General features: G+C 35.7%; 1 protein-coding gene across 2 annotated transcripts in view; it reads left to right on the top strand.

Annotated features, from left to right (window-relative positions):
• Positions 1-9984: 9984 nt before the first annotated feature.
• LIN28B (lin-28 homolog B) overlaps positions 9985-27141 on the top strand; it is a 122204-nt gene continuing 105047 nt past the window's right edge. The window contains exons 1-2 of one of the 2 annotated variants that reach the window (XM_059942015.1): positions 9985-10018; positions 17722-17909. In XM_059942015.1, coding sequence (XP_059797998.1) covers positions 9985-10018; positions 17722-17909 — 222 coding nt within the window. Of the gene's footprint in view, positions 10019-16873; positions 16884-17721; positions 17910-27141 lie in introns of those variants that run through there. The other variant, XM_059942016.1, reaches the window with a different exon arrangement.

The following is a 27141-nucleotide window of genomic DNA, read 5'->3' as shown; positions in this document are numbered from 1 at the left end:
TGTTGGTTAAGGAGCAGACAGCGGGGCTGAGGATACGATTTGGTACCTTCTTACAGTTTCGCTTCTGCCTCTCTCCAGGGGCGGCCCAGGGATCGCCATCTGAGGCTCCTCCAGGAACCAGTGCAGCGCGCGGCGGGACCGAGTGACAGGCCCCTAAGCTCGCAGCCGCCAAGAGAAGAGCCTGCGGCGGCGGCGGCGGCGACCGTGCGCGCCCACAGCCCGCGCGGGGACGCGCCTTCGGGTCGGGGCGGGCGGCGCGCGTCCCCGAGAGCCCGCGGGGAAAGCTCCGCCGCCGCCGCGCGCGCCCGCCCGGCCCAAGAATGAATGGAAAGTTCAATCTCGCGCGCTCGGAGCGGGCAGCCAATGGTGAGGCCGGGAGCGGCGACGGGCAGGTGTGCGCGTGCCGCCGCCTGACGCAGGGCTCGAGTCGAACAGCCTGGTGTCGCCGCCGCCGCCGCCGCCGCCGCCGCCGCGCTCCGCGGCCCGCTCCCCCACCCCGGTCCGGCCCCCTCCTCCCCGCCGGGCTGTGGCGGCGGAGCAGCGGCAACAGCGGTTTCCACTCCGGCAGCCGAGCACCGCCCTCGCTCTCCGGCCCCTCCGCGCCGCGTCCCCTCGCCGGCTCACAATGTGCTGACCCTCCCGGCCCCGCCGCGCGCATCCCGGGTCTCCGGCCGCCGCGCTCCCTCAGGAAGTGACAGACTCCAGGCCCCTTCCTCCGCCCCGTCCCCCCGGACTAAACGCCACACACGTACTCACACCCTCTCCCCCGCCCTGCCCGGGCGAGCGACGCGACCATGAGGCCCCGGAGGTAAGCAGCGCGCCCCGCGTCCGAGCGAGTGCGAGTGTGGCCGGGTGTGCGCGCGGGTGCGGACGCCGCTCGCGGCCCCGGGTCTGGCACGTGAGCAACGTCGAGTGGAGCTCGGTGCGGCTGAGCAGGAAGAAAGGAGGCGTGAGCGCCAGGGAGGGGGGAAGGACGGGGCCAGGTGGGGAAGTGACAGGTCTCGCAGCAAGTTGCCGTTTGGGAGCCACAGCGGTGTCCTGCCTTCGCCGGCCCTGATTTATTGCCCCAGTGTTCCCACCGAGATGCGGGCGGGCGATGTACTTCCGGGTTCACACCTTTCTCTCCTCGCTCCGCGCCGCTGGGTCGGCGCTCTGTGCCGGCGCGGCGTAGCCAACACGGCCGACGGGTCTCGCCGCGGCCGTCGCCGCCCGGCAGCAGGAACTGGCGGGCCGGGTGGGGAGGGGGCGTGGGCGACTCGGGGGCAATGGTGCGGCGCGGGCTGGGGTCCCGGCAGCCGGTCCGCGTGGCCGGGGTGGGCGCCTCGGGCCCGAGGGTCTGCGCCGCCAGGGGGCGTCCGTTCCTGCCCTTCGCGCACTCCGCAGCGGAGCTGCTTTGTAGCCGCAGGCGTCGGGGATCCTTTTTGCTTCGGGATTGGTAATGTAAATTCATGAATTAGAATTAAGGATTTGAGGAGAACAGAGAAAAACGCACTTGGACTTAGGTTGCTTTTGAAACGAAAACAACCAAAGAAGAATCAATACATTCGCAGGAGCAGTAACTGACTATTGACTGGAACACTGGATGCGAGCGCCTTACGAGGATTTGTACTACAAAAACTTTTGTTTTTTTAAACTGCACGTTGATAAATACTGAGTGTTTTCGAGTAACATCTTACAGTATGTATTTAGTGTCTTCATTGCGGAAATTTCTTAAATGTAAGTAATAGTCCGCCATTTTGAATTGTTTCATGTAACAGACTGAAATCTTAGGTTCCTGTGTTTCCTTGAGTTCCTTTCTGTTCCCTCTGTGGATTTGTTTTCATCCACAGGATATTAAGGTTATCAGGTATTATTACTGCTCATAGAACTAAATTCTTCACTGAGGAGTTTTACACCTACAGTTGTTAATGCGGGGGAAAATATGCTTGTGTCTTATTGTAGTTTTGAATTTCTTGATCATAATATTGTGGAAGTTAAAATTACACATGACAGCTGGTATTAGAATGAATTTAAAAACATTTAACAACATCCTTAGAAAAGTATGACTTAAAATTATTTTTACTCGGATCAAGAAAATCCTCATGTTTCATTTTTTGTGCAGATTATTACCATATTTAGTTAGGTGATAATGCAGTAACGCTTTTTAAAATGCATCTGTTGGTAAAGCAGAATTTTAAGTCTAACAGTAAGTTGCGAAACAATTTAATTTTATAAAGACTGCGAGAAAACTACAAAATTTTAAATTGAATTATTGGGAATTTATGCCAGTTTATGTGATTTACAAAATATAAATTTAATTGTTATGAAATTTATGCCATGGATTTTTTTTTTCTGTTATGAGTTTGCACAGATGTAATAGAGGAGTCATATTATAAATTAACAGCACAATCTGTAATAGTACTCCATTTAGACTAATAATTAATAGATCCGTGTTCATTTAGGGGACAGTTCTTGCTTCTCATATTCTTTATCTCTGAATGTATGAAATAGGACAATCCAGGTGCCCAAATTTCCTAAAGAGCTTTAGGAATTAAACTGACATAGGCCTCTTTCTAGTACTTGCTGGGGAGGGGAAGGTACTACAAATGAATAAAATGCTTTATTTGACTTTTCCATTTTACAAATAGGATCGGCTAATCGTTGCTTGATAATAAAATGTCAAAAAGAATTTAAGGATATGAATCAATTTGTAGCACATATTGATTATTAGAACTGTTTATAGGTGCTCCTCAATAGATCTGGAAGCAAATGATTCAACGATCAAGCCTCATTAATCCTTGTCAAATTGTAGAGTGTCGTATTACATGTCTGTGTCAAATTTCTTTCAGAAACAATGAAAAATTTGTTGTGAAATTAATCACGATTTAAATTAAAAATTGTGTTATGGGGGAAAATGCAGTTAACTATACCTCTTTGTAAGTGAAGCAGATTAAGTTTTAATATGGTAGTACTCAAAGTTAATCTTCAGAATGACTTATTTTAAAGTGTGTTGTACATGTAAATTAAAGAAAAAACACTAGAATTTTAATAAATATAGTGGATTTAAGGGGTTTTTTCCTGTTTACTCTGAACAAGAGAAGATTAAGTAGATCTTACCTGTCTAATAGTTTGATAATGTTTGGTATCTGATCATGTACAATAATTTTTTTTTGTATTTGTAACACACTGCTATCATAATTTACAAACCATAATTAAGAGAAAAATAAGTTGTTAAGTAAAACATATATGCATGTTTTCAGGTGACAGTCTTCATAACAGTCTTCAAGTATAGAATTGATTTTCTTTAAAATAATTGAAGTGCTATTCAAAACTACCAAATTTGGGGATCGTATTAGAAAGCTCAGGTCAGGAAATGATCTATTAACATTTATGTTAATGCATAGTGGAATTGATTGGAAAAAAAGGAAAATGGAGATTCAGAGATATATCAGTTCAGAAGTAATTAAAGCTATTGATTATGAAAGGGACTATACAAAATTTTGGTCAACTGAAGAGTTTTCTTATTTGGTAATTTTTAGTAGAATATTATTGTCTTTTAAAATTACGCAGCCCATAAATACCCATAAGTTTTTATGTTTAAATGCTTTAGAGCCTGTACTTGATTCTCTTGCTTTTTAAAAGGACTGTGTTTGCATTATAAATAAGTACGGTTTTTGACGAACCACATGGTAAAGAATTTCTAGTTTGCCAAGCATAACAATGAAAATTCTTTACATTACAAAACTTAAGACTGATTTATATGAACATATCTAGGAATATATGAAGTATAGAATCACATCGGTTTGAGAAACTTGCCCAGTATGTACACTGTGTTGGATTTCTCTGACACAATGACTCTCTATGAAGTCGCTGACCATAGTGCTGAACCAAGACAGCCATGTTGGCCACTGCTAAATCTGACTGAAAACTGTACACAGAAATTGTGTAGATGTTCAGGTAACATCATCATTGTAGGAAATATATACATATATTTCATATGTACTTTTTTATATCTTCTTTTTAGCCAGATGTATTGAAATCAACCAAAAATTGTGATAGAGAAATTTTATCTCTGAAGTATATTAATATAACATTGATTTTAAGTAATGTCAATAAAATCAATGGGATCAATGCTAGAGGTTTTCTCTTTCTTGGAAAGCTGCCACTTGCATATGAAGACAAGACTTTAAAACCAAGTTAAGTGACCAATGAGTTCTCTCAAAAACTGTACAATTTTAGGGGACACTCCTGTAAGCTTGAGTATGAACTTGATATTTGCGATTTTTGATTCAGGTTTATATCAGTCGAAGTGGCACTATCAAAACCAACATCAAAACATGTGGTTATCAAAAGTAATAAAATTACATCACTCATGAAATAAGTTATACTGAGAAACAATAATACAAACACTTTTTAAATAAAGAGAAAAATATAAATTTTGAAATTATAATAATCTTGACTTAGCACTTTGGGGAAATTTTCTATTGTTTGAACCAGGATAAACACCAGGCTGTCACTGCTAACAATGTTATTGTGTTCTACATTGTGTGAAATGAACACTGGTATGAAACCACTGTAGAAATTACCTGAAAAGGAATGTTGTAACATATTTAATATTTCAGTAAAAAGTACTATTTTAGGCATAGAACTATGACATGATTTTCCTAAAAATAGAATGGGTTGACATGCAGGATCATCAAATTAAGGGTCAAAGGTGACAAACCAGGACAAAGGGCATGCAGCTCATTTTCAAGCAATCAGTTCCTAGTTTTTTCATGGCTGAACAAAAGCTTAATTATATAGGAAAAAGAACTTAGTATTGAATGACCAGTTCTATTGGTGGAAAAACATGTTTTAAATTTTTTAGATATTTTCAAATCAGTATTTCTTATTTGGGAATGCAAGAGCCAAAATGCTACTTTCATATTTTGCAAACAATTCTTCTATGTAACATTTCTTTCAGACACTACAAAAACATTTCAACTAAAATATTCTATGCTGTATAGGTTAAAAACAGGCTTTACTTTTTTGTAGATTTAAAATTTTAGAAAATATGTGTAAATTATGTTTTGTCTTTTTTGCGTTAGTCTCTTGGTGTAATCTCCTTTGCTAGTTAATATCCTGATTTTTAAAAAATATTACATTTATTACACCATTAGATCACTGGCAGTGATGTAAAAGTGAGCAGCCTCTAAAACATCTCTTGATCTTTCTAAAATGTTTATTGAAGCTATTTCAAATACGTGAAAAGTTCTCATTTAGTTGTTAATCTCTTGTGATATAAATTTTTAACCATTAATGTTGTATATCAAAACTTAAAATGTCTATCAAATAAAATTTTCTTGTTAACATTGTACTTATATAGAACTATTCAGGTTTACTTAGAATCATTTTTGTTTATCATGTCAAGAAGCTACCTTAAAGTTTTTATCTTAAAGTTATGGTGGGCCTTCAAAATATATGTGATTAGCTTCTTTACGACACGACTTTTGCCATTAGACTCTTTTTAATCTAAAACCACTTTTTTTTTTCTTCTATTCAATATGACCTCAACAATGACTCAGCTATGAGCTTTATTATATGAAACTGTTGTTTGATATGGTAGAAAATACAAACTATTTGCATTAGCAAAACCAACTGTGCCATGGCTCAGTTGTTTTACAACATTCACATTTAAGCTAAAGAATTGTGTTTACCAATTAATATTTGTGTCATAGTTGGCACCTTTAAACAATTTTGACAATATGCTAATTGACTTAAATTATTACTTTGAAATTTTTTATTTTCTAGAATAAATTATGTTTTGCTACAGCAGTTGAAGAGAATGCTAGAGCTGCCCATATCTTTGGTGAAATCAATAAAATTTCAATTTGTAAAATGGTTAAAGTTAAATTCATCTCTGTGATTCAGTAGCAGTATGACAAATACTAGCCTTTAAGGTTAAATGTTTTTTAATATGTTACAAATAATTTTTGATTCATAAGTATAAAAAATGTAATTTTGAAATGTTTTTCCTAAAGTAGTATAAATTTTTTCCATTCTCTAAAGATAATGTTCAAAATAGTTCAGTAAATATGAGGTTTCTTGTTTTAGCACTCCTATCTATACCTATGATTTTTCACTTGCATAAAGTCACATGTAAATATTTGTCTTAACTTTAGTTTTAAGTATTTAAATTTTCTGTATCTGTATATAATTGAAGGTACAGCATTTTCAGTTTTGTCTAAAGCTACAGTAGGATGTTGAGTTAAATTACACAATAATTTACCCTGACTTTGCTTAGACAGCATTTGAATTTAGTTTATTGACTAATCGGCAAAAAAAATAATTAACAGTGAAACATTTTACTACATATTAAACATTCCTTTAGAGGACAGTGTAAGAAAACATTTTCATAAAGCACACACATTCACTTCAATGTTGAACTTCCACATCTAATGTTTTATTTCATATGTGTATATGTTATATTTAAGTTATAGTAAATGTAAATAAATACTGTGCTTTAGGTTTTACTCCGGTGTTTATAGTATGTTTGCTGTATGATTTTCAGTAGTCATTTAAAAACTTTTCCCCCCAACTATTCTTCTAAGAAAGGAAAGTCACATTATTGCCTACTTTGCTTTCCAAAGAATGTATTTAGTTCAGTGATAGCTGAGACGCATTGTAAATAGGCTATAATTTTTGTTATAAACCATGAAGTGAATATTTAATAAACTATAATGTGCTTTACCCTTACATTATTTTAGAAAATATAGTAAGAAACAAAAATTTAACTTTTTTTTTAAATGTTGAGAAGTTGTAGTGATGAGAATAAATAATGAAATACTTCTACTTTTATTATGGTGCATATTCTTGATTGCTAAATCATTTTGTGCCAACCTAAAGTAACTTTTGCTTTTTATTAATATTAGAAGTAAAAGCTAATATGATGTCAATTGAATTTAAATAAAGTTCTCAGAAATATGTTATATAGCAGTATTTTATTTTATTTTATTTTATTACTACTCAGTTCTCTGGGCTTAGCATCTTGGCAATTTTTAAATAAATTACAGTGTATAATGCATAGTAGTAATCATTTTCCTTTACACTGAATAGTTACAATAGTGGATTAACAACAATATGCAATGTACTTGAGAAGAATATTGTTACATATTTTACTAGGAGGAAATATGAAATCTTGGAGTGTTTGTAATGAATGGTGTTAAGTTAGGCAATTTTATAATATTAAGTCTATAGTATATTTAAAATAAAATCATTGAAGTCACTTTATTTGTACATATTTTATGTTTGCAATAGTCAAATGATTAATTCCCTATCACATTCGCTTGGTGAAAAGATTTTTAAGAAAAAATTTGTTTATAAGTCTATTTAATTCATAAAAGGCTTCCTAGAGATAGTCAGCCCAGGTTCAGAAATTCATTAAGTCTTTGATACATTAAAAAAATATGTATTGAACACTAAAGAATGCTAGGATTACAATGATGAGCTAAATATACTCTGTTCCTCCCACCACAGAACATAGAGTCAAGTTGGGAGAGAGAACATCATGGGCTATTACAGTCAATTACAGTACAGTGCTAAATGGTAGAGGCATTGTACTCAGTATGGAACAATAAGAAAAAGAGATCTAAGTGGAGATTTAAATGATGATTAGGGATTATCCTAGTGAAGGGGCAGAGAAATGCATTATAATATTAAATAGAGATACCTGTGTATAAAATTATAAATAGCTGTTTTGGGAGTATTTCGTGCATTTAAAGAATTATTTTCATTCTTTATTATTATTACTTCTTTTCAAAAAAGTCACCTATAGTCAGAATGTGAACATTTAATATTGTGAATATTTTATATAACATTAACCTATCTAATTCCTATCATAGTTGTTCATATGGATGGATATTAATATCCATATTTAAACTTAATTCTATTTTCTCTTCCAACTCTTTTGTTTGTGAAAATTTTAAAATCATTATTTAACATCAGTGAAATATATTGATACCTGTGAAATAATTCCACCTTTTCCTTTGAAAAGGTTGATAATATTAAAACTATCAATAACCAAAACCATCATGTGTAAGTTTGGATAATGAAAAATCTGAACATCTTTATCATTCAAATTGTCCAGCTTTCTTTAAACCCAGAAAGCTCATAGTTTGAGCTCTTAAAATTAAAGTGTTATTTAGCTAATTCTTACACCATTTGACTTTCACTTTATTAGATCTCTCATTTATAATAACTTGTCATCTGACTTATTTGAAAAAAATGTTTGCAAACACTTTCTTTGTTTCTTTCACATCTTTAGAATATGCTATTTTGAACTTTTTTGCAAATATATAAGCAGAGAAGATCAAGTCTGGGCTGTGGGCTATTAGAAAAACATGAGCTAGGTTTTGCTGAAATTTATTTATAGTATTTAAATACACCCTCACTAAACCAAATGTGCAAAATAAAATTTAATATAGGCTCAATGTAAAGGAAAACTAGTAAGTTTTAATAATGAATTTTGTTAACATTAGGGACTGTCATCTTTTTTAAAAAATTTTATTTATTTTTATACAGCAGGTTCTTGTTATCTATTTTATACATATTAGTGTATACATGTCAATCCCAATCTCCCCGTTCATCCCACCACCACCACCCCCTCCCCACCCCCTCCTCACCCCAGCTATCCCCCCCTTGGTGTCCATATGTTTGTTCTCTACGTCTGTGCCTCTATTTCTGCCTTGCAAACCGGTTCATCTGTACCATTTTTCTAGATTCCACATGTATGCATTAATATATGATATTTGTTTTTCTCTTTCTGACTTATTTCACTCTGTATGACAGTCTCTAGGTCCATCCACGTCTCTACAAATGAGGGTCTGTCATTATCGTCTGTCTTTTGGTTGTAAACACAGGATAACTAAAAGACTTAATGCACAGAGGTTCACGTGCCTTTTGTTCACATTCTTCCTCTATTCTTTTCAAATCTTACTCAGTGAGATTGTCATCCTTTGTAAGAAGAATCTTGGGTCAACATTCAGTAGAACTCTGCATTTGGAAAAGCCTCCATTTCGTTTTGAGAAGAAAATTAGATCACAACTTAGAGAATTTACACATAATGATTTTTTTTTTGTGAGTTGATATAGTAGATACAGTGTGTAAAACTTAGTTAAGGGAGGAAAGACAGCCCTGGGTGGTAGCAGGTGAGTGGATGCATGTTCAAACCAATCTGCTTTCCAAGCCTTAATAACTTGGACCCGAGGATAAAAATGATAATTCAGTGGTCATCAGGAATTTTTCTTCCAACCGCTATACTTCATTACTGGGTGACCTCTTTATTGCAAGTTTTATTGTGTTGTGACATCTGCCAGTGGATATATTAGAAACATTAGTACTTGCTCATATTTTTTTAAGGAGAACTGTTTTTGCTTTATAAAATCTGGGTGAATGCACATTAGATACGTTTAATTAAATATACTCAATGATTAAATGTATTACCTCTTAAAGTAATTTTTTTCTCAAAAAGTATTTGAATATAATAGACCCAGTATCAGGGGTATAGTATCACAATTATAGTCTCATGATTTATCTTCTAAAAGATACCTGAATAGTCAAATTAGTCCATCAAGGAACATAGTATTATAGGTTAAGTTCATTTTTAACTGTGGTTAAAAAAAAGAATGGGATTCTTGAATTACAGTGTAAAATTAATATTAAAAAAATTTAAAACTGCATTGTTCCTGAAATCTGGATCTTTGACTACATCTTAGTGGTCTTGTTTAGCATGTTTTTTAAACTACCATCCTTTAATTGGAATGAAAGGCAAGTTTATGCCAATTGGTTATCTAATTTTGCTAGGTGAGTCTTAAATTGTAAAAAAAAGTTTACAGGTCACTTCACAGAGTCAAAACCTAAGCATTTTATTGCTTTCTAACGAGCCATTAAGCTGAAGAAGAGGCAATTAAATGAGCAATTAATGTAGTACTGACTTGAGCTCTCTGATTTTAGGTTCTTCAGAAGACAATGAGGTCATTCAACCAGGTTTCATCAGCCCCAGGTTAGTCTTTTTTTTTTTTAATTAAATTTTTACTTAACTAATATTTATTTAAAAAGATCACTGGAGGCATATGAGAAAACATGACAGCCCTCAGGCATTCTCCACTTTGGCAAGATGGATATGGTACCCATCTTGTACCTACTGTACTCCAGATCACTTCATCTATAAACTGATACTCCCACCAGAATTGCATGGATGAAATCTTCTAATTAACTCCTTTTCCTCCTGATTTTAGCAATATTGGATTTTGTGATTCCCTTTTCCGTATCTCAGGCAAAACAGATAATATTTAAATGTTAATGGAGCTGAATGAAAAGTATTTGTGGCTTGTTCATTTTTGTAAACCCCGTAGCAAAATAGACACTCACAAGTATATGTTGAATTAATTTAAAGCTAGAGACTTGCTCCCGTTTTCAAAAAATTTAGCATAACATAAATAGCACAATATATTAGCCATGTTTTTCAGAGAATTAGAGAATTTTCCTAATCTAGGAAAGCTCCATTTATTTTGCTTTTCATGAGCATGTATCAAATTTGTTCCTCATTATACTACAAAAATGAGTCGTGAACTTTTAACATCTTAAACCTACACTTAAAAAAAAAAAAAATATATATATATCCTTTCATTTATTTAGGTGTACTGTAAACCTAGGCTTTTAATGGAGAAGTATTCTCTTGTATTACTGAAACTAACTGAAAACTGACAACACTATTTTCAGTAACAGTTTTATTTGTATTACTATTTTAATGTATTACTCTGGCTTCTGCTCTCATGCAGTTAATGCCTTGGCTCTACTCTTGACTAATACTACTTTCAAAACTCTTAAGAGCTATGAGATGACAGAGTTTATGAGCATTTATAAGTACAAGTGAAAAGCTGTTATTCTATTATTAAGCTTATCAAATACAGGATTGTAGGTAGCAAGAGGAAAGCAGTAGGATGAGGAAACCACTGATAGGCATTGCCTTTTGACAAGCACTTTACTTTTTTCTGGAGTGAATCCTTTGACATAGAGATGATGCTCTAAAGAGTACCGTGAAAAGGAAGATTCTGAAAAGTTGCCACAATATTTTAATTTACCAACTCTTTTCCCCTTACTATTGATTGTGGTTTTCCTCTGGGGGCAGATTGGAGGCAGTCCAGAGGCCCTTTTCTCTTCTGCTGGGAAGTAATGTTAACACCAGTGTGTTAAGTGACTGCAATAAAGTTTCATGTCTGTGTTTCCTTGTGATTAAAAAGGGTTGGCCGGGGAGAGGTTGCACTTTCACCAAAAGAAAGGTTATTGCCAGAGATTGCATTTAAGCCAAAGATTTGAACATCAACTGCTCCAGTGTCCTCACTTTGCAGGTGAGGAAACTGAGGCCCAGAGAAGCTTAATGATCCAAGGTCACACACAAGGTCATTAAATGGGACCAGAACTCTGGCCTCCAGGTTTTTAGCTGGGTGCTTTTTCTCCACAGATTTGCCTCCTGCACAGGCATCTTTAAAGCCTGAAGATTTCTTCTCATTTGCCTCATCTTTTACTCCTGTACTATTTTTTCCCTTCCCATTTTCCACCTACCTGTCCTCTTCCCCCGAATTAACCTAAAGTGAAAATATTAAAAGAAATACCTAGGAAGCAGTCCACACTCTTATTCCAGTTATTTATTTTGATGAGATTAAGTTTTAAAGGGTAAATTTTCATTCATTGCTTTGAGAGGGAAAAATTGTATGTTTACATTATTTAGTGTCATTTCTGCAGACTCAGAATATTTATTGCAAAAAGATCTGTAAATTATGAGGCATACCTGTTCAAGTAGTACAGGTGAAAAATCTGGACTCATTTTTCAAATAAAACATGAAGAACCTTCATTTTGTGCTATTCTGGGCAAAGTAATGTAATGCTTATTACTAAATGATTTCTCTAACCTATTGCTGTCTTAATTAAAATCATTTAGGAAAGTATTTGTTGCGCACAATTCAGAAAATATTTGGGAGGAGTAATAATAAAAATTTTTATTTTTCCTTTTAATTGAAGAAGTATGTTAACAGAATATGATTTTTTGCTATTCCAGTATAAAAAACATAAACTTTCTACGAAATGATGGTGTTAAAATAATGCCCCTTTTCTGAATTAATTTTGTTGCTCTAAATACTTTGCTAAAACGTAAGGGACCAAAAAGAAGGAAACATTTGCAAATGCTTGTTTTTTGAAATATAAAGGCAATTTTATCTGGCACACTTAAAATTTATTCTAATCGTTTCCCGTATTTCCATAGTTTTATTTAATGATACCTGGGGAAATATGTTAACCTATTTAAGGAAAATATTTAAGAGATTTTTACAGCTGTGTAAAAATTACCAAATTGGAACAATTGTGTTAAGCCAGAGCATTTTGCTCTCAGATAAGGAAATTAAATGAGAACGGAATTTTGCTCTTCGGAAACAAAAACAAATAGCCCCCATATTCTAAAGTGCCTGTGCTATAAGACCAACGCACCCAGTCCAGTACTCCTTTCAGCTGACTCCGTGTTGCAAGAATTTCAAGAAAGTTATTTGCGGGTAAAGTAGTTTACTGAAACGCAGTGGGAGGGATCGGCAACAGTTTGCCCGACGTGCGGGTCCGCAGCCTTTGGGCGGGAAACCTCAAGCCGCGGCCAGACAGCGGGTTCCCTAAAATCGCCCCCGGCCGCCCCCCACCCCCTTCCCCGCCGACAGCTTTTCCTGATCCTCCGAAGGCGCACGGCGACGTTTTCGTGGCTTCCCGAAAGGACGGCGCCAGGGGTCTGTGTGAAGACAGCTCCATTTTAGGCATGGCCTGGTTGGGGAGTAGGGGGTGGAGTGGTCATTCTCTCGGGTTCTCCTCATGACCCCTCCCCCCCTTGACTTCACTTTTTGGTTTGCGGAGACTGACATCTCCCAGATGAAGGGATCAGATTATACATGATACGTGTCTGGAAACGCGGGGAAGGTAGTAGGGTGCGCCAAGCGTTGCCTCCATCCTGGTGAAGGCAAAGGTTTCTTTTGTTTGGTGTTCCTCTTGTCGGGACGAAATGACAAATGTGAATGTCCCCTAATTAGTGAGAAATCCTCAGCCTTCTTTGGAACGGCTTGACTTCTCGAGAGGAGGTGGTGATGTGACTAAAGGGAAAGGTGACTGGAGAGAGAACGGAGAGAGGAAGTGGCAGGGGCGGGCGGTGGAGGGAAGGGGCAGATCCGCTGACCTGGGGGTCTCGGCGACCCTGGGGGCGCGAGCTGCGCGTGAAGATCCGCGGCTGCGAGGGCAGCGCGGGGCTGCAGACCCCGGCCTTGTCGGCCGGGACGCAGAGCACGGGTGGAGCCGCTCGTCGCAGTGCCGCAGCCCCTCCTCCTAGTTTTAAGAAGAACCGAAGCATTGTTTCAGCTGTAATAGAAGTCACTCATTGCTTATAGTTGAAAACAACGACGGTGGGCTCTGGCACCTCTTTCGGCTCCTTGCATTGTACTGTCGGAATTCTTTAAAAAAAAGAAAGAAAGAAAAAATATGTACGTTTTTTAAATGTAGAAATCTTAGATTGTGATAACCAACGGGTGTATGATAGGTTATTTCCTTGATTTTTTTTTTTACCCCCAGTGCATTGAGGATTCTTTGTAGCTACTTGAACTCATTTTAAAGACATTTTGCAAGAAGTATGATAAATCAAGCTACTGAAACATTTGGCTTCCACAAGTATAAAACATGCGTTTTGAGTCAAGCACAGGTCTTTCTGGCACTAAAAACAAGTAGGAAATGAGAAAAAAATTAAAACCAGAAGACTTCAGGAAGGTGACAAATTGGAAAGCGTTCTAGGAGATTCATGGGACCATTTTAGGTGAAAGAAGAACTCTATGAGCTTAAAAAGATGATGGTTAGTTTCATAAAAGGATCTTAGGCTCAAAAGACTGAGGGGGGAGCAGGAAAAGATGAGTCTATTTAAAAGACAGTGCCATATCCCTGAAATGGGGACTGATATTTTCTGTCAGTCTCCTTCCTTCTCTCCCTCCCTCCCAATTCCCTTCCCTGCTTCTCCTCCCTCTACCCTCTCCTCCTCCCTTCTCTCCCCCTTTCTTTTACCGACCCCACTCCAATCCCCCCCCCAACCAGGTATGTAAAATGCATTTGCCTTAAATTCTTTGTGAATGAATGTTAGAGGATTTCTCAAAGTCCCCAGTTGGAAAAAGCTTTCTACACGACTTGAAAGGCCGATGTCCCTCTCAGGAAATGAATGAGTCGATAACCTCTGACACCAGTGACCAGTCCAGTGAACCCTACCTTAATTCCACTAATACTGGAGGCCCCCAATCAGGCAAAACTGAATCTCATAACCATACCATCCAATGTGGTTCACTCATGGCATTTCACACTTTTCATCTATGTATTGATAGGTTTGAATTTCATCAAATTTAACAAACAAGGATTCAGAACCCACCTACATATTTCTGATTTTATGATGATTAGACTATTTTTTAATTAAAAACATGCTTACAGATAAAACATTGTTTATCATGAATGTGTGTCAGTGACAAAACTAAATTATACTGCCTGTGAATTTTACGATAATTTTTACATAAATAATGGCATTTCCTCAATTTGCATGAATACTTTTCACATTATTTCTGTTACCAGATGTTGATTTTTAAAAGTAGTTCTTTCATTTAAAATATTAAAAAAACACAACTTATTCAAATTAGTTTTTCTATTTCCTGTTATTAAAAATATTTAACCTGGAATACCATCGTTAAAGTTATTTCATTATAGGTCAGTGTAATCAGTTGATTTCTACTATTAAAGTAATGCCTAGTGAGTGTTTTGTTAGTAAATAATTTTTTTGAGAGCTTCAAGCTTTTGGGACTCTTTCAAAATCATTTACATTTTTACACTTTTTCTTTCCTCCCTACCAGCTGGCACATGGTTATCCCCCCCCACACACACACACACAAAGTAAATAAAATGAGAAAGCTTTGCCTCCTTTCTTGAGAAACAACAAAAGAAATAAACAGACGAAAAATCTTTTCAAGTTAATCAGTCTCGATTGAAGCCTTTTACCACAAACAGCTGAAAATAACATTTATTTATATACATCAATTTACTTCAGATCTTAACTAATTAGTATAAATTTATATTTCATTGTTTAGTATGGGGAGGAGGTGTAAATAAGTGCATTATGTGGATTTTCAAAAGCTTTTAGATTCGGTCAGAATCCCTACGTTTTAGTTTGTGTGAAACAGTGTTAGAGTTAGGAGTGTGTTTGGAGAGACGGGGAGGGGGTTGCGGGTATAGTGGGGGAGGGTAAGCTCCGTAGCTTTGCCGAAGGGAAGTGGTATCTGTACAGTTTCTCGGTAAACTGCTTGTTTAAGAAAATGGGGGTGGGGTGGGGGAAGAGTAGTGGTGCGTTTTAATGTTTCAAAGACGGGTTTTATTTTATATTCTAAAGGAAATCCAGCATTTCTAGTTGATCTATAACATTTACTGTAGTGGTCGATGAGGGAGGCAGTATTGGTGTCAGCATCGAGCAATCAACAATCGTTTGAACCAATTTTAAAGGTAAAGGGTAAGCAGTTTGAAACCGGGGGCTGGCCGGGGAAGGGACGGTAGGAGCCTAATCCGTTATTAAGTTTTCGTTTATTCAACTCTTCTGTCCCCTGGTAGTGGACTTTTAAAATGTCAGGGTCCGGTCAATAAGATATAAATTTACCTTTTTTCTCCCACTTGCCTCCCTTTTTCACCCCCTCCCCCCGCCCGCGCCCGCTGTTTCTCCCCCACCTCTTTCTCTGGCTCCGCAGCCGCCTGTGCTGGCGGCTCCTCTTCACCTCCCCTGCCTGGCGCTCCCCTCCCCCTCCCTGCCCTACGTCGCCTTGCTCTTGGGGAACAATCGCCACTGATTGAGGTTCACTCTATGTTAGGCTGGAAAACTGGGCTGTTATTTAGGAAGTCATTAATCACATCTCCTCCCCCGGAAAGAGATGGCGGAGAAACCTGTGAAGTACAATTCCTTACCAGCCCCCTCCAAAATGTTCCGAAATGGTAAACCTAAACACAATTTGACTACAAGAAGGTGATAGCGATTTTTCCGGTAGCATTTTATTTTATATTTGAAACAAATTTCATGTCACAATCAGGTAATTGTGTGCATTTCTCTTATTGTAGGTGTAGGTTACCATTATCTAAAGTTTCATGGGTGTGTAATTAGGTTCAATTAGATCTTTTGTAAATTACATATTTTCCTCTAAGAATGGAATTAAATATGAAATTTGCATCCCAAGCAGGTTTACTGTTAACGGAGCAGCTGAATTCTTAGGGGGGAAAAGAGCGTAACGTCGGTTGCTTTATTTAAATGGCTTTTTCCCCCTTAAATGAGATTATTTAGACAGGCTTGTGTGTAAGGCACGCGTGTGCACATATATGACTGTGCCGTTTTTCTAAATCGACGATTCACAAGGACCCTCCATTGTGTTTAAGTAAAAGCACGAAATCGGCATTCTGATTTATCGTAAAGAAGCGTCCCAAATTGTCTTTAAGATAACATGTTTGAGTTTTTCGTGTTCATTCATAAATTATTTTGATGTCAGCATAGATGAAATGGCGATTGGTTATCTCTTCCTCTTGCCAGCCCCTTAAGGATCCGAGGTGAAATTAGTAGCAAGAAAGCATGTAATTGACAAAGTCACGTGTGCTCAGGGGGCCAGAAACTGGAGAGAGGAGAGAAAAAAATCAAAAGAGGGAAAGCACATTAGACCATGCGAGCTAAATTTGTGATCGCACAAAATCAAGATGTTAGATTGATGCAGAAGATCACTCCGTTGCAAAGGGAAAGTTTTCATCTCACGAGTTTGGAGCAGAGGGCCCGTGGGGCAACATGGCCGAAGGTTAATTTTCTTTTCTATTGTTTTACTGTGATTTTCTCTCTTCCTTTCTCCCGCCCTCTCCCTCTCCCACCCTTCTTTGCCCGTCCCCCCCTTCCCCTTTTACCCCAATACTGAGCAGTACCCCCCACCCCCCATCGCGCAGTGGGGCTTTCTGCAACCTATTGTTATAGATCTCCAAAAATGTTTTGTACCGCCCACACTGATTCACAACTTGAAAAGCTTTCAGGGGGCTATTGTTTGAATTGTTTGAGTGTGATTAAGCGCAGTTTCAGTTAGTGAGCCCAAGAAAACTTTTATACACCTGCCCCCTCCCCCATTCCACCCCAACTTTAATTGAAAGTTATTGGGGGGGAGGGGAATGCACATTGCAAATAACCCTGGATTCACTGCTGCCGCATGTGCATTAACTAGTTCTAACCATCTTCACGATTTCTCTTTCCTCCTCGGGCACGCCGGAGAGAATTAGTTTCGCTGAAAATTTCTCTTTGTAAATGGGATCAGTGTTAAATCAGCAACATGCAAGTAAAATAATCGCATGCTGTACTGTAATATGTGGCCGAGAAACGGAGTTAAATGAAAACGTACACGTATGTACAGAAACGTGGAAGTTGTGATCGATAGAACAGTGTGGCTTCCTCCCTCCCCCGCTTTCCCTTTTAAGCCTTTAATTTAAAATATTTTCTGCCGAATAAAAGAAGGAATCAACCATTTAATAGCTTTTTTTTTTTTTTCATTTCCTCTCCCCTCCACCCCCACTCCCAAGCAGTTTTTTTTTTTTCCTTTCACTGAACTGTATGGGAATACTGACTAACTGACTTTTTTGTCCTGTTCTACTCAGGCGGGGCAAGCAAAGGTGGTGGAGAAGAGCCCGGGAAGCTGCCGGAGCAGGCAGAGGAGGAATCCCAGGTTTTGCACGGAACTGGCCACTGTAAGTGGTTCAACGTGCGAATGGGATTTGGATTCATCTCCATGATAAACCGAGAGGGAAGCCCCTTGGATATCCCAGTCGATGTATTTGTACACCAAGTAAGCCAAACTGTTTTTTTTGTTTTGTTTTGGTTTGGTTTTGGTTTTGGTTTTTTCTCCTCGTCTTCACCTTTTTCCATGTGGAGGAGCTGACCGGTAGTTTTGTCAGTGGGCTTACAATAATGTGCCCTTCAAAATCTTCCTTACAGTCACCAGTGAATACAGTTTTTAGGGTGTGTGCATGGGCACCTTCCTGGGTGTCTTTTCCTAAACAGAAAATGAAATCTCTGAAATTTCACTTCTGGGTGGTGGTTGACTTGATTAAGCAAGTTCCCCTCTTCTTTCGACAGCGAAATTGCCGTAGTGTAGCTTCCGGTGTTATCGGTTACGATACATTATGTGGCCTGTGCCTGGGGAATGAGTGGGAAATGAATGAGGAAACAGTGATCATATTAAGTTTTGGGTTTTTTTAAGCCAATTTGCTGTTATAAGAAATCTGTAGGTCCCCTTGTTTTAGACACCTCTAATCACAGTAGCTTCCCCAATTATTTTATATCTGTCTGTCCGGTAGTCTTTTGTAGGTTCAAATTAAAATAATTTGATTTCACAGTAAAATAGAGTAGAACATTGTTGGCCTAGTATGGATTTGAAGAAATGCAAGAGAGGATTGTTGGTAATCAAACATTTTAGAAATGTGCTCCGTGTAGGGCATAGGTCCAAGGATACTGTCTCTTTAAGAGACTGAACTCAAAAAAACATGTGGCCAGAGGCGGCTCTAGTTTGTATGTTTAAAATGTGCTAGTGGGCTACTTGGGGTAAATTTCCACTGTTGCTTATATTGTGTTGTAATTTTTTAAGATGCTTAAATACCAAATAGAATGTCATTGCTTCTCATTTTCGAAATTTTACCCAGAAGCAGGGAAATTAATATCTCTCCCCCTTTCACTCCTCTGTTGTGCTTAATCTCTTAATAGTAAAAAAATAAAGGTATTTACAGTTTGCAAGCTTGATTATTTCATAGAAAGAAGTTAGAGAAATACAAATTATCTGTAATGAATTCTTAGGAGTAAAGGGATTTAGGACTAAAGAGGTTTATTTTAGCTTGACATCTAGGTTAAAAATAATCGAATGAATGCAGATCAGTCCTACAGGTTGACTGACATAGATACATGCAGGAAATAAATATTTAGTATATTTGCATAAAAATTTTCTGTTTTGTTTGATAGTATGTTGCATGTTCTTAGTAATAATTTACAACCTCCTTTCCCCCCTAAGGAATATCATCTTCAAATTAAGTATATAAACAATAGAAACATATGAAACCATTCTGTTTTGATCTGTTGTCCTGTGTGCTTGGTAGCTTCCTGACCTTGCTGTGTGGTGTGTGTTTTCCTTTCCTAAAGGCCTGGCTATCATTATTGGCTGTTTACATGTGGAAGGATCAGCATAATCTGTGAATTGAAACAGGGTTTAAATACATAAATAGAAGTCCACAGACAGGCTACTGGATTTTATGCCTCCTACTTTATATGGCAAAATGAAGCCACATTTTCTGCTTTTCTCCTCCCTAGACTGAATGACTGAAATCATTGACAAATCCATTTTCTCTCAGGCCCCTGCTTTCCCTGCTTTGAACCTTCTTTAGGTTGTTAAATTGTTCTTTACAATCTCATAAATTTGTTTTATAGATGAATGAAAAAAAATAGCCCTTTTCTTCTTTGTCTGATCACGCCTTGTTATAATTTGGTTTTCTATGTTTACCTTTTAATGTATTCAAATAGTAGACATTTTATTAACTGATATTAATGTTTAGAACAATGAGACATCCAATTTTAAGCTATTTAATGGTTGTATGTTGATAAACATTCCTATATCCACTTAATTAAGAAATGCTATATTGCTGGAAAAGTTTTTTTTATATACATAGTGAATAGTTTCTAGAGTACAAACAGATTATTCATATTAGACTTATTTTAAATCTTCTGTTACACATCATGTATTTACTAATAGAACAGTATTAAAACGATGTATGTGATAAAAAATTCTCTCAAAAAATATGTATTTGTCTTTTGCATAAGAATATATCTGGATACATTCTTAGGAAGAAGTATGTAAAAAGTCAGTAAAACTCACGTATTAGCATTTTTGTGATGTAAAAAAACAGGGCAGTAATAATCTTTAAATTTAAAATTAGAAAGTGACATTTTAGGGCAGTTTTTGATGGTTAAAGTATTTGCTGTTTGAAATATATCTCAGTTTTTTCCTAAGGATAACTATTTAGAATCAGTTGCTTTGTTGTTGTTGTTGCTGGGTTTTTTTGTTTCTTTTTTTTTTTTTTGCTTCTTAACTTTGATGCCTAGGTAAAGGGGTTTCTGTCTTATATTGAAGCTTATATAAATTGCATATAAGTCATATGAATAGCTGTTTTGAAGAAGGCAGGATCCCACTGATTTTAGCCAAGCAGCTACAAGTAACAATTTGATGGCCATAAATAATGTGTGCAGATATCATGTGAGCATCACTTACACAGTCAGGTTGCGATTCAGGACGATTTTATAGAAGTTTTTAAGACATTTTAAAAATTATTATTTTAGCTGCCATTTTTACCTATATGAGCATTTTTGAAAGCATACTAAATTTTATGTATAATTATAAATTAGATTTTTCCCCATTATGTCTGTATGCTATTTTGTTATGAAAGAATAGGCATCATAGATAATTAGGAATTTTAAATGTTCAACTAGAGCGACATTTAATTATTATTTTAAATATATGAAGTAGTGGGGTTTTTTTTTGACTGTTTAGAAGTACATGTGTCATTGGATTTTTAAAAAAATATTCTAAAACATGTTTTTAATAGTATATGTTTGGGGAAATAAAAAAAGAAATGATTTTAGTTTCTTTAAAATAATATTTTAAAAATTCATGCCAAGGCACCCAGATATTTTTTTCTCCTTTAAAAATATTGACTGCAAAGAACTGCACATCAAAAACAATCAGTTGCTATGAAATGAAGAGAATATATGAGTGTGTTCTTAAAATAGAGCTATACATTTATGGTTATGTAATTCTGTTTACAATTTGTTGGCAAAAATACAATCAAACTTTCTTTTAGTTTCTGTAATGCCACCAACTCCTCAAAAACATGCCCAAGACTTAGGTGCTGTCCTTTCTCTATCTTCAGACTTGTTGATAAATGTAGTGAGACTCTGCCATTTGAGGATGGTATGTGACCATTAGTTCAAAATGACTGTCTTCATTGGATTTTCTAATGTTAACTGGTAATTTAAATGATCGTATTTTTATGGATTTGTAATGAATAGATGTATTCTGACACGTTAATACTGAAACCTTGATAGCATTCAGTATTTTTAAAAACTTAACAAAAATGTATAAATATTGTTGTGAATTTTGTCACAGCCCACTGTTTTTGAGGTGTTCCTTAAAATTTTTAGTATTTAAAATATTTGGTGATGATTTAGTTTGTAAGTAGGATAAATTTGTAGGAATTTCTTACTTAAGAATCCAGTGCAAAACACTGAGTAGTAAGAGTATAGATGATTAATACAGATTTTAAGTCTAGGTTCTTACTCAGTTGATTTCATCAATTAGAATACAATTATTTTGTAAGTGCTAATAATTAATACTCCTATCAGTTTATTGTTATTAAGTTTTTAAAAATTTGCCTTCACAGTTAGATTGTGGGGTAACATGTCTAAATTACCTGGAAAGGTCTCTGGCAACTTTCTGAAATATAATCTTTTAATAGGACTTAATATATGTGATGGTACTTTAAATGAATCACATGGTAATTAAATACTAGATCTTTTATGGAGAAGGGCAGTATTACTCAATAACTACCTGTTGATGTTACTGTGTAATTTCTTCTTTACATAGATTTTGACATTTATTTTTAAAGTCATTATCTCAACTAATAAGATAAAAATGATCATTTGAACTTTATTTTGTCCAGAGGAGGGTTGGAATCCATTCTCCTTATTACCCTCTCTACAGCTCATTTGCATAATAATATTTTCTTGTTGGGTTATATATTTGGGATTGTTTGCCATCAAATAGGATACAAAGAATTTTTTAAAAATAAATTTATTTATTTTTATTTTTGGCCGCGTTGGGTCTTCGTTGCTGTGCGTGGGCTTTCTCTAGTTGCCGCGAGCGGGGGCTACTCTTCGTTGTGGTGCACAGGCTTCTCATTGCGGTGGCTTCTCTTGTTGCGGAGCACGGGCTCTAGGCCCGCGGGCTTCATTAGTTGTGGCACGTGGGCTCAGTAGTTGTGGTTCGCGGGCGCTAGAGCGCAGGCTCAGTAGTTGTGGAGCACGGGCTTAGTTGTTCCGCGGCATGCGGCATCTCCCCGGACCAGGGCTCGAACCCTTGTCCTCTGCATTGGCAGGTGGGTTCTTAACCCCTGCACCACCAGGGAAGTTCCACAGAGATTTTTTAACATAAATGTATTTCATTTGTTTCAGAGTTTATGTAAGAATTCTTTTTCAAAGAGAAAGAGTAATTTCAAAATGACTGCAATTTAGCTATTATTACTCAGTTGGCTTAAATATTTATTTTAATTTGGTTTTTAAGTCTTCATTTACCTTTCAGGTATTGATGATTTCTTCTTTTGCTCTTTATTTCTGATTTGTAGTTTGATCTTTATGAGAATACAAATGCCTATATTACAAAGATTTTATATATTTTATGTTCCTTTTATTACTTTGCTCAGAAAACATTTCAGAGTAATGGAAATAGAAGAAATAAGAGATAAGTTTAAAGCATTTTTATTAATAGTATAGGATATGAAAGCATTTGCAGATGACTAATATTTAAATACATGAAAATTGAAGTGTTATACACCATTCAGTTGATGTAGCATGGAGTTCATGTCTCAGTGTTTTTAACATTAATTAGCTACACAATTATGAAAACTGATTTACTCCAATATGCTCATGTTTAAGGGCTTTTCATAATATTTAATTACCAATTTATTAACCATATTACTTTTGTCATAGTTTAGGGTGAAAACATTTTTCACACTCAGAATAGATATGGTTATTTTTTTTCTTGGGGCTGTTGAAAATGTCAATATCAAAAAAAAAAAAAAAAAGAACATATTTAGATAGAGAAATCTTGGAAGTTTAAAAATGTGATAATAAACAGTTACACCTCATTTGTTAGTGAGTTATGCATTTTAATATTTTGAAAATGATTCCTAAAGCTACCAAATTTTCAAGATGAATTGCCCACATGACCAGTTTGGAAGAATCCTAAATGAAATGCTTTGAAGCTATTTAATCATAAAATCACATTTAAAGGCATTTAAATAAAAATTGTATAAGACTAATTGTCTTAAAAGATATTGGATACATTCCTTCTGGTTTTCAAATACTGATCCATTTTCAGGAACTTTTCTGTATACTTCTAAAAAGATATCCTTGTTCAGTTCAAACATGAAATGTGAATTGGGTACATAATTAAGACATCGTCTTCACTCCTCATTTTAAAGAGTATTGATGTAACTCTTAAATATTTTCCTCTTACTTATTTTTGATTCTCCTTTTTTAAAAAGACCATTCACAGCAAATGAAGGCGATAAATTCAAGAACTGTTTTTTAAACAAATATGTGACAAGCCACTTATGAATATTTAGCATAATATCTTTAACGTGTCTTTAACTCATCTCAGAGTTCTTGGGTTTCATAAGAAGTTAAAAACTTGTTTTGTTACCTGGACTCAACATGGTAGTCCTTTGAGGTAAATTTTGTTGCTTTTGGACAGCAAGGAACCCTAATAAGGGTTTGAATTTGGTTGAATTCATCATCCTGTTCAGAAATTACATAACTATTGCAGATAGTTTTGTATACCTTAACTGAAAAGTTTTATTGGTATTGGGATTAAAAGTTACTAGTTAAAAATATGGTGTACTGTATTTTTATTTCTAAACCAAGTATAACCTAAACAAGTAAAGTAAGGATATTTCTGATTCAACTGGAAATTTATTACTTTAAATATGATATTTTATAGACTTGATTTGGGACTAAATATTGAGATATTTCTCACTGGAACTTCAGCTTGTTCAATATGTAGTTACTGAGGTTATGGCATTGTAACATATACAGCCCATAAGGAACTTAAATGATTTATATTCTTATCTAAAATAATGTGGTAACATTTTCTAATACCAAAAAAATTGATAACAGTAATATATCAAAAAATACATTAGGTCAGTGGGGTACATTGAGAAATGAACTTTTAAAAGAGTACTCTATTAATTGAGTAATAAAAATGTTTGTTATGCTGCATTTTGATACATCAGGATTAATTTTATCTTCTGTCTAGCAACAAATTAGAAGATTATCCGATGATTGCCCCCCTTCCCATATCTAAATATCTGACAGTTTAGAAATGCTGTCTCAAATAAGATTTATAGATAATTGATAGCTTTAGTCTTATGTTTCTTTCTGTAATCAGCTGCAAATTGGAATAATAATACCTAACTTTTCAGGTGTTGTGAAGAGTAGAGATACTATTATATAAACTGCCTAGCAAGTATGTGTTGAATAAATAAACTACAATGTAAACTAGTCTTTTTGCCACAACAAAATCAGGGATAAGTTATTATCAGTAGTATATATTTGTGGTTCAAAATGAAATTGGTATATTTTATGTGCTCTCTTTAAAATTAGGCAAAATGTATTGCATAATATTAATAGCTTAATTTTAATTACAGTGAACTATAAGGCTTTTTATTATAATTTTATGGTATAGAGTATTGTTTAATATTGTTTAACACATCAGGATATAAACTGAGACTTGGACATAATTTTGTGATGCACATGTTTTTGTTTTAATAGTTTGTTTCATCATGAGATTTTTACCTGTGTATGTATTCAGGTATACATATTCAGTTTGTATTCTTCAGTATAGGCTAAGGGAAAAATATGAAATATTGTCTTTAAATAGACCTGCTGTGATAATTTAATACCTATTGCTCTGTTAATAATTACTTAATACTTGTGAGATATGATACAATGGTATAAAATCTGGTCAAATAAATCAGTGTTCAAATCCCAGTTTATTATATGTCTGTAGGGAAAGTAAGTTACCTTGTCAGTGTTTCAGCATCTTACAAAGGAAGGGACAAAAAAGTACCCACTTTGTATGGGGTTATTATGAGAATTAAATGTTATTACACATGTAAAGCGTTTAACACAGAGCTTGGCAGATAGTAAGGACTCAGCGATGTTTGTACATAGTTATTATTATAAAGGAGATATCACGTGGTAGAGTGAGGGAGAAAATATCTGAAATGAAGGTTTGGGTTTGGCTGTGCCACTTGGATGGGTTTCTTACTTTTGGCTAGTTGCTTCCAAGGAGCTTCAGTATTCTCATGCGTAAAATGTGGCAATAATATCTTGCCGTCCCTATTTTTGAGGGGTGGGGTAAGGGTCAACTGAGGTATCATACATGAAAATAATTCAAGAATTCTAATGATCCAGGTTTAGTTTTAATCTTCATTTCAAGCACTATATTTTTATTAATACCTTCACCATATAAATCTTTGTCAGATTTTTTAAAAGATAGTAAGTTCATGTCATTTATTTTTTTTGCCTTGTCAACTTAATTGAGGTATAATTTATATAGAATAAAGTTCACCAAATTTAAGTATATAGTGAGATGAGTTTTCACAAATTGTGTAACTACCACCACAGTCATCATACAGAGTATTTCATCAGCCCAAAAAAGTTCCCTTGTGCCCATTTGTAGTCACTCTTGAAGAAGAGAGGCACAGTTGTCCTATATGATATTGATATGTCATATTAACTGGTTAACTGACCTGTTTCTTTTAACTTTGTCTATTTAGATATAAGCTACAACCCATTATCCTTTATGAAATACAATCCACTTAATTTTCATGTTTTTTGTTTGTTTCTCTTTAGTTATTTCTGCTCAACGATGACCTTTTCACCAGTAGTTTCTGTGCTTGTGAAAGTGAGATTAATTAGCATACATTTCACTAATCTTCAAACTTAATTTCATTTACCCTTATGGTACTTTTTCATACAACATAAACTCACTGCTTACCTAAAGGGCATAATTAGGCTTATTGATGTTCTTATTTCTTGTCAGAAATTTAATGAATTTCTGTTTCAACTGAGTTTTTGTATAAACATTCTTAGAGGTTTAAATCGGCAAGAAGGCTTATTGCTGTATGAAAGTATTAACTTTTAAGAAAGTGGTAACTCTAGAAAAACTTCTGGTTCAATAATTTATCTATTCAACTATTTTTTTAATTGATCACATACTAAGTGTAAAGCATTGTTCGGTGATAGATTTAAGAGTTCTGCTCTCCAGATTGCTATATATTCTTCCTGTTTACTTCCTTTTGGCAAACTTTTTAATAAGATTTTTCCAATTAATTCTCATTCTTTTCATACAAGGTATGAAGCAAAGGCTCATTTTTCCCATGTACTACTCACTTTCTTTTTACAAAGTTTAATTATGCTCCTCTCTCTACCCATTATTTGGGGATAATTATGATGAAAAAATAAATGTTAGTTTTTAAACTTTTGAACTAAATACAATGATTTCTTATCAGTCTTACATAGTTTTCAGATTTCATGCATAGAAACTAAACTGTCTTTACCATTGCTGAGAACCACATTATTTTATTGTGCTATTAGTAATATGCTTATTTTTTACCAGCTGCTCTAACTTTTTGTTATAAAACACTTTTTAAAATCAAACCTCACTGAAATTTATTATTTTTGTTCATCTTAAAGTTAGCTTCTATTTCAAAATCTTGTAAGTTTAATTTACTAATAACTCTAAATTTTTCTTTTCAGTTTTATTGTTGTTATATAAATACTCTATGTAAATTTCAAATTAATTTTACTTTGGCCATGATTTGTTTACGACCATTTGTTAAGCTTTGTAAGCAATTCCCTAGGTCTTTACTGTTAGTAGCTACCAAGTTCCTAGATGCAGTAGTTCCTAAATTCTTTTATCTTAACGTGTTTTCATTCAAATGAATCATCTTTATCCTTAGTTCAGTCTGTAACAGAAGTCTGACAACACAGGTTATATCTATCACTTTAAATACTTAACAGATCATTGATGTGTTGTAAAGCTTGGAATGAATGAATTCTATCAACTTTTTTCCTAGCTAGGATTTTAATAATACATCATTTTGCTTACAATATGGAAACACTGGTGCTTGGAAACTAATTCCACTTTTCAGCAACTCCTTTAAATAGATTAAATGATACGAGAGACACGCACCTAA

Source organism: Balaenoptera ricei, chromosome 12 (assembly GCF_028023285.1).
Source record: "Balaenoptera ricei isolate mBalRic1 chromosome 12, mBalRic1.hap2, whole genome shotgun sequence".
NCBI classification, from domain to species: Eukaryota; Metazoa; Chordata; class Mammalia; order Artiodactyla; family Balaenopteridae; genus Balaenoptera; species Balaenoptera ricei.
Note: the sequence above shows the minus strand (reverse complement) of the source record. Positions and strands in the feature narration are given on the sequence as shown.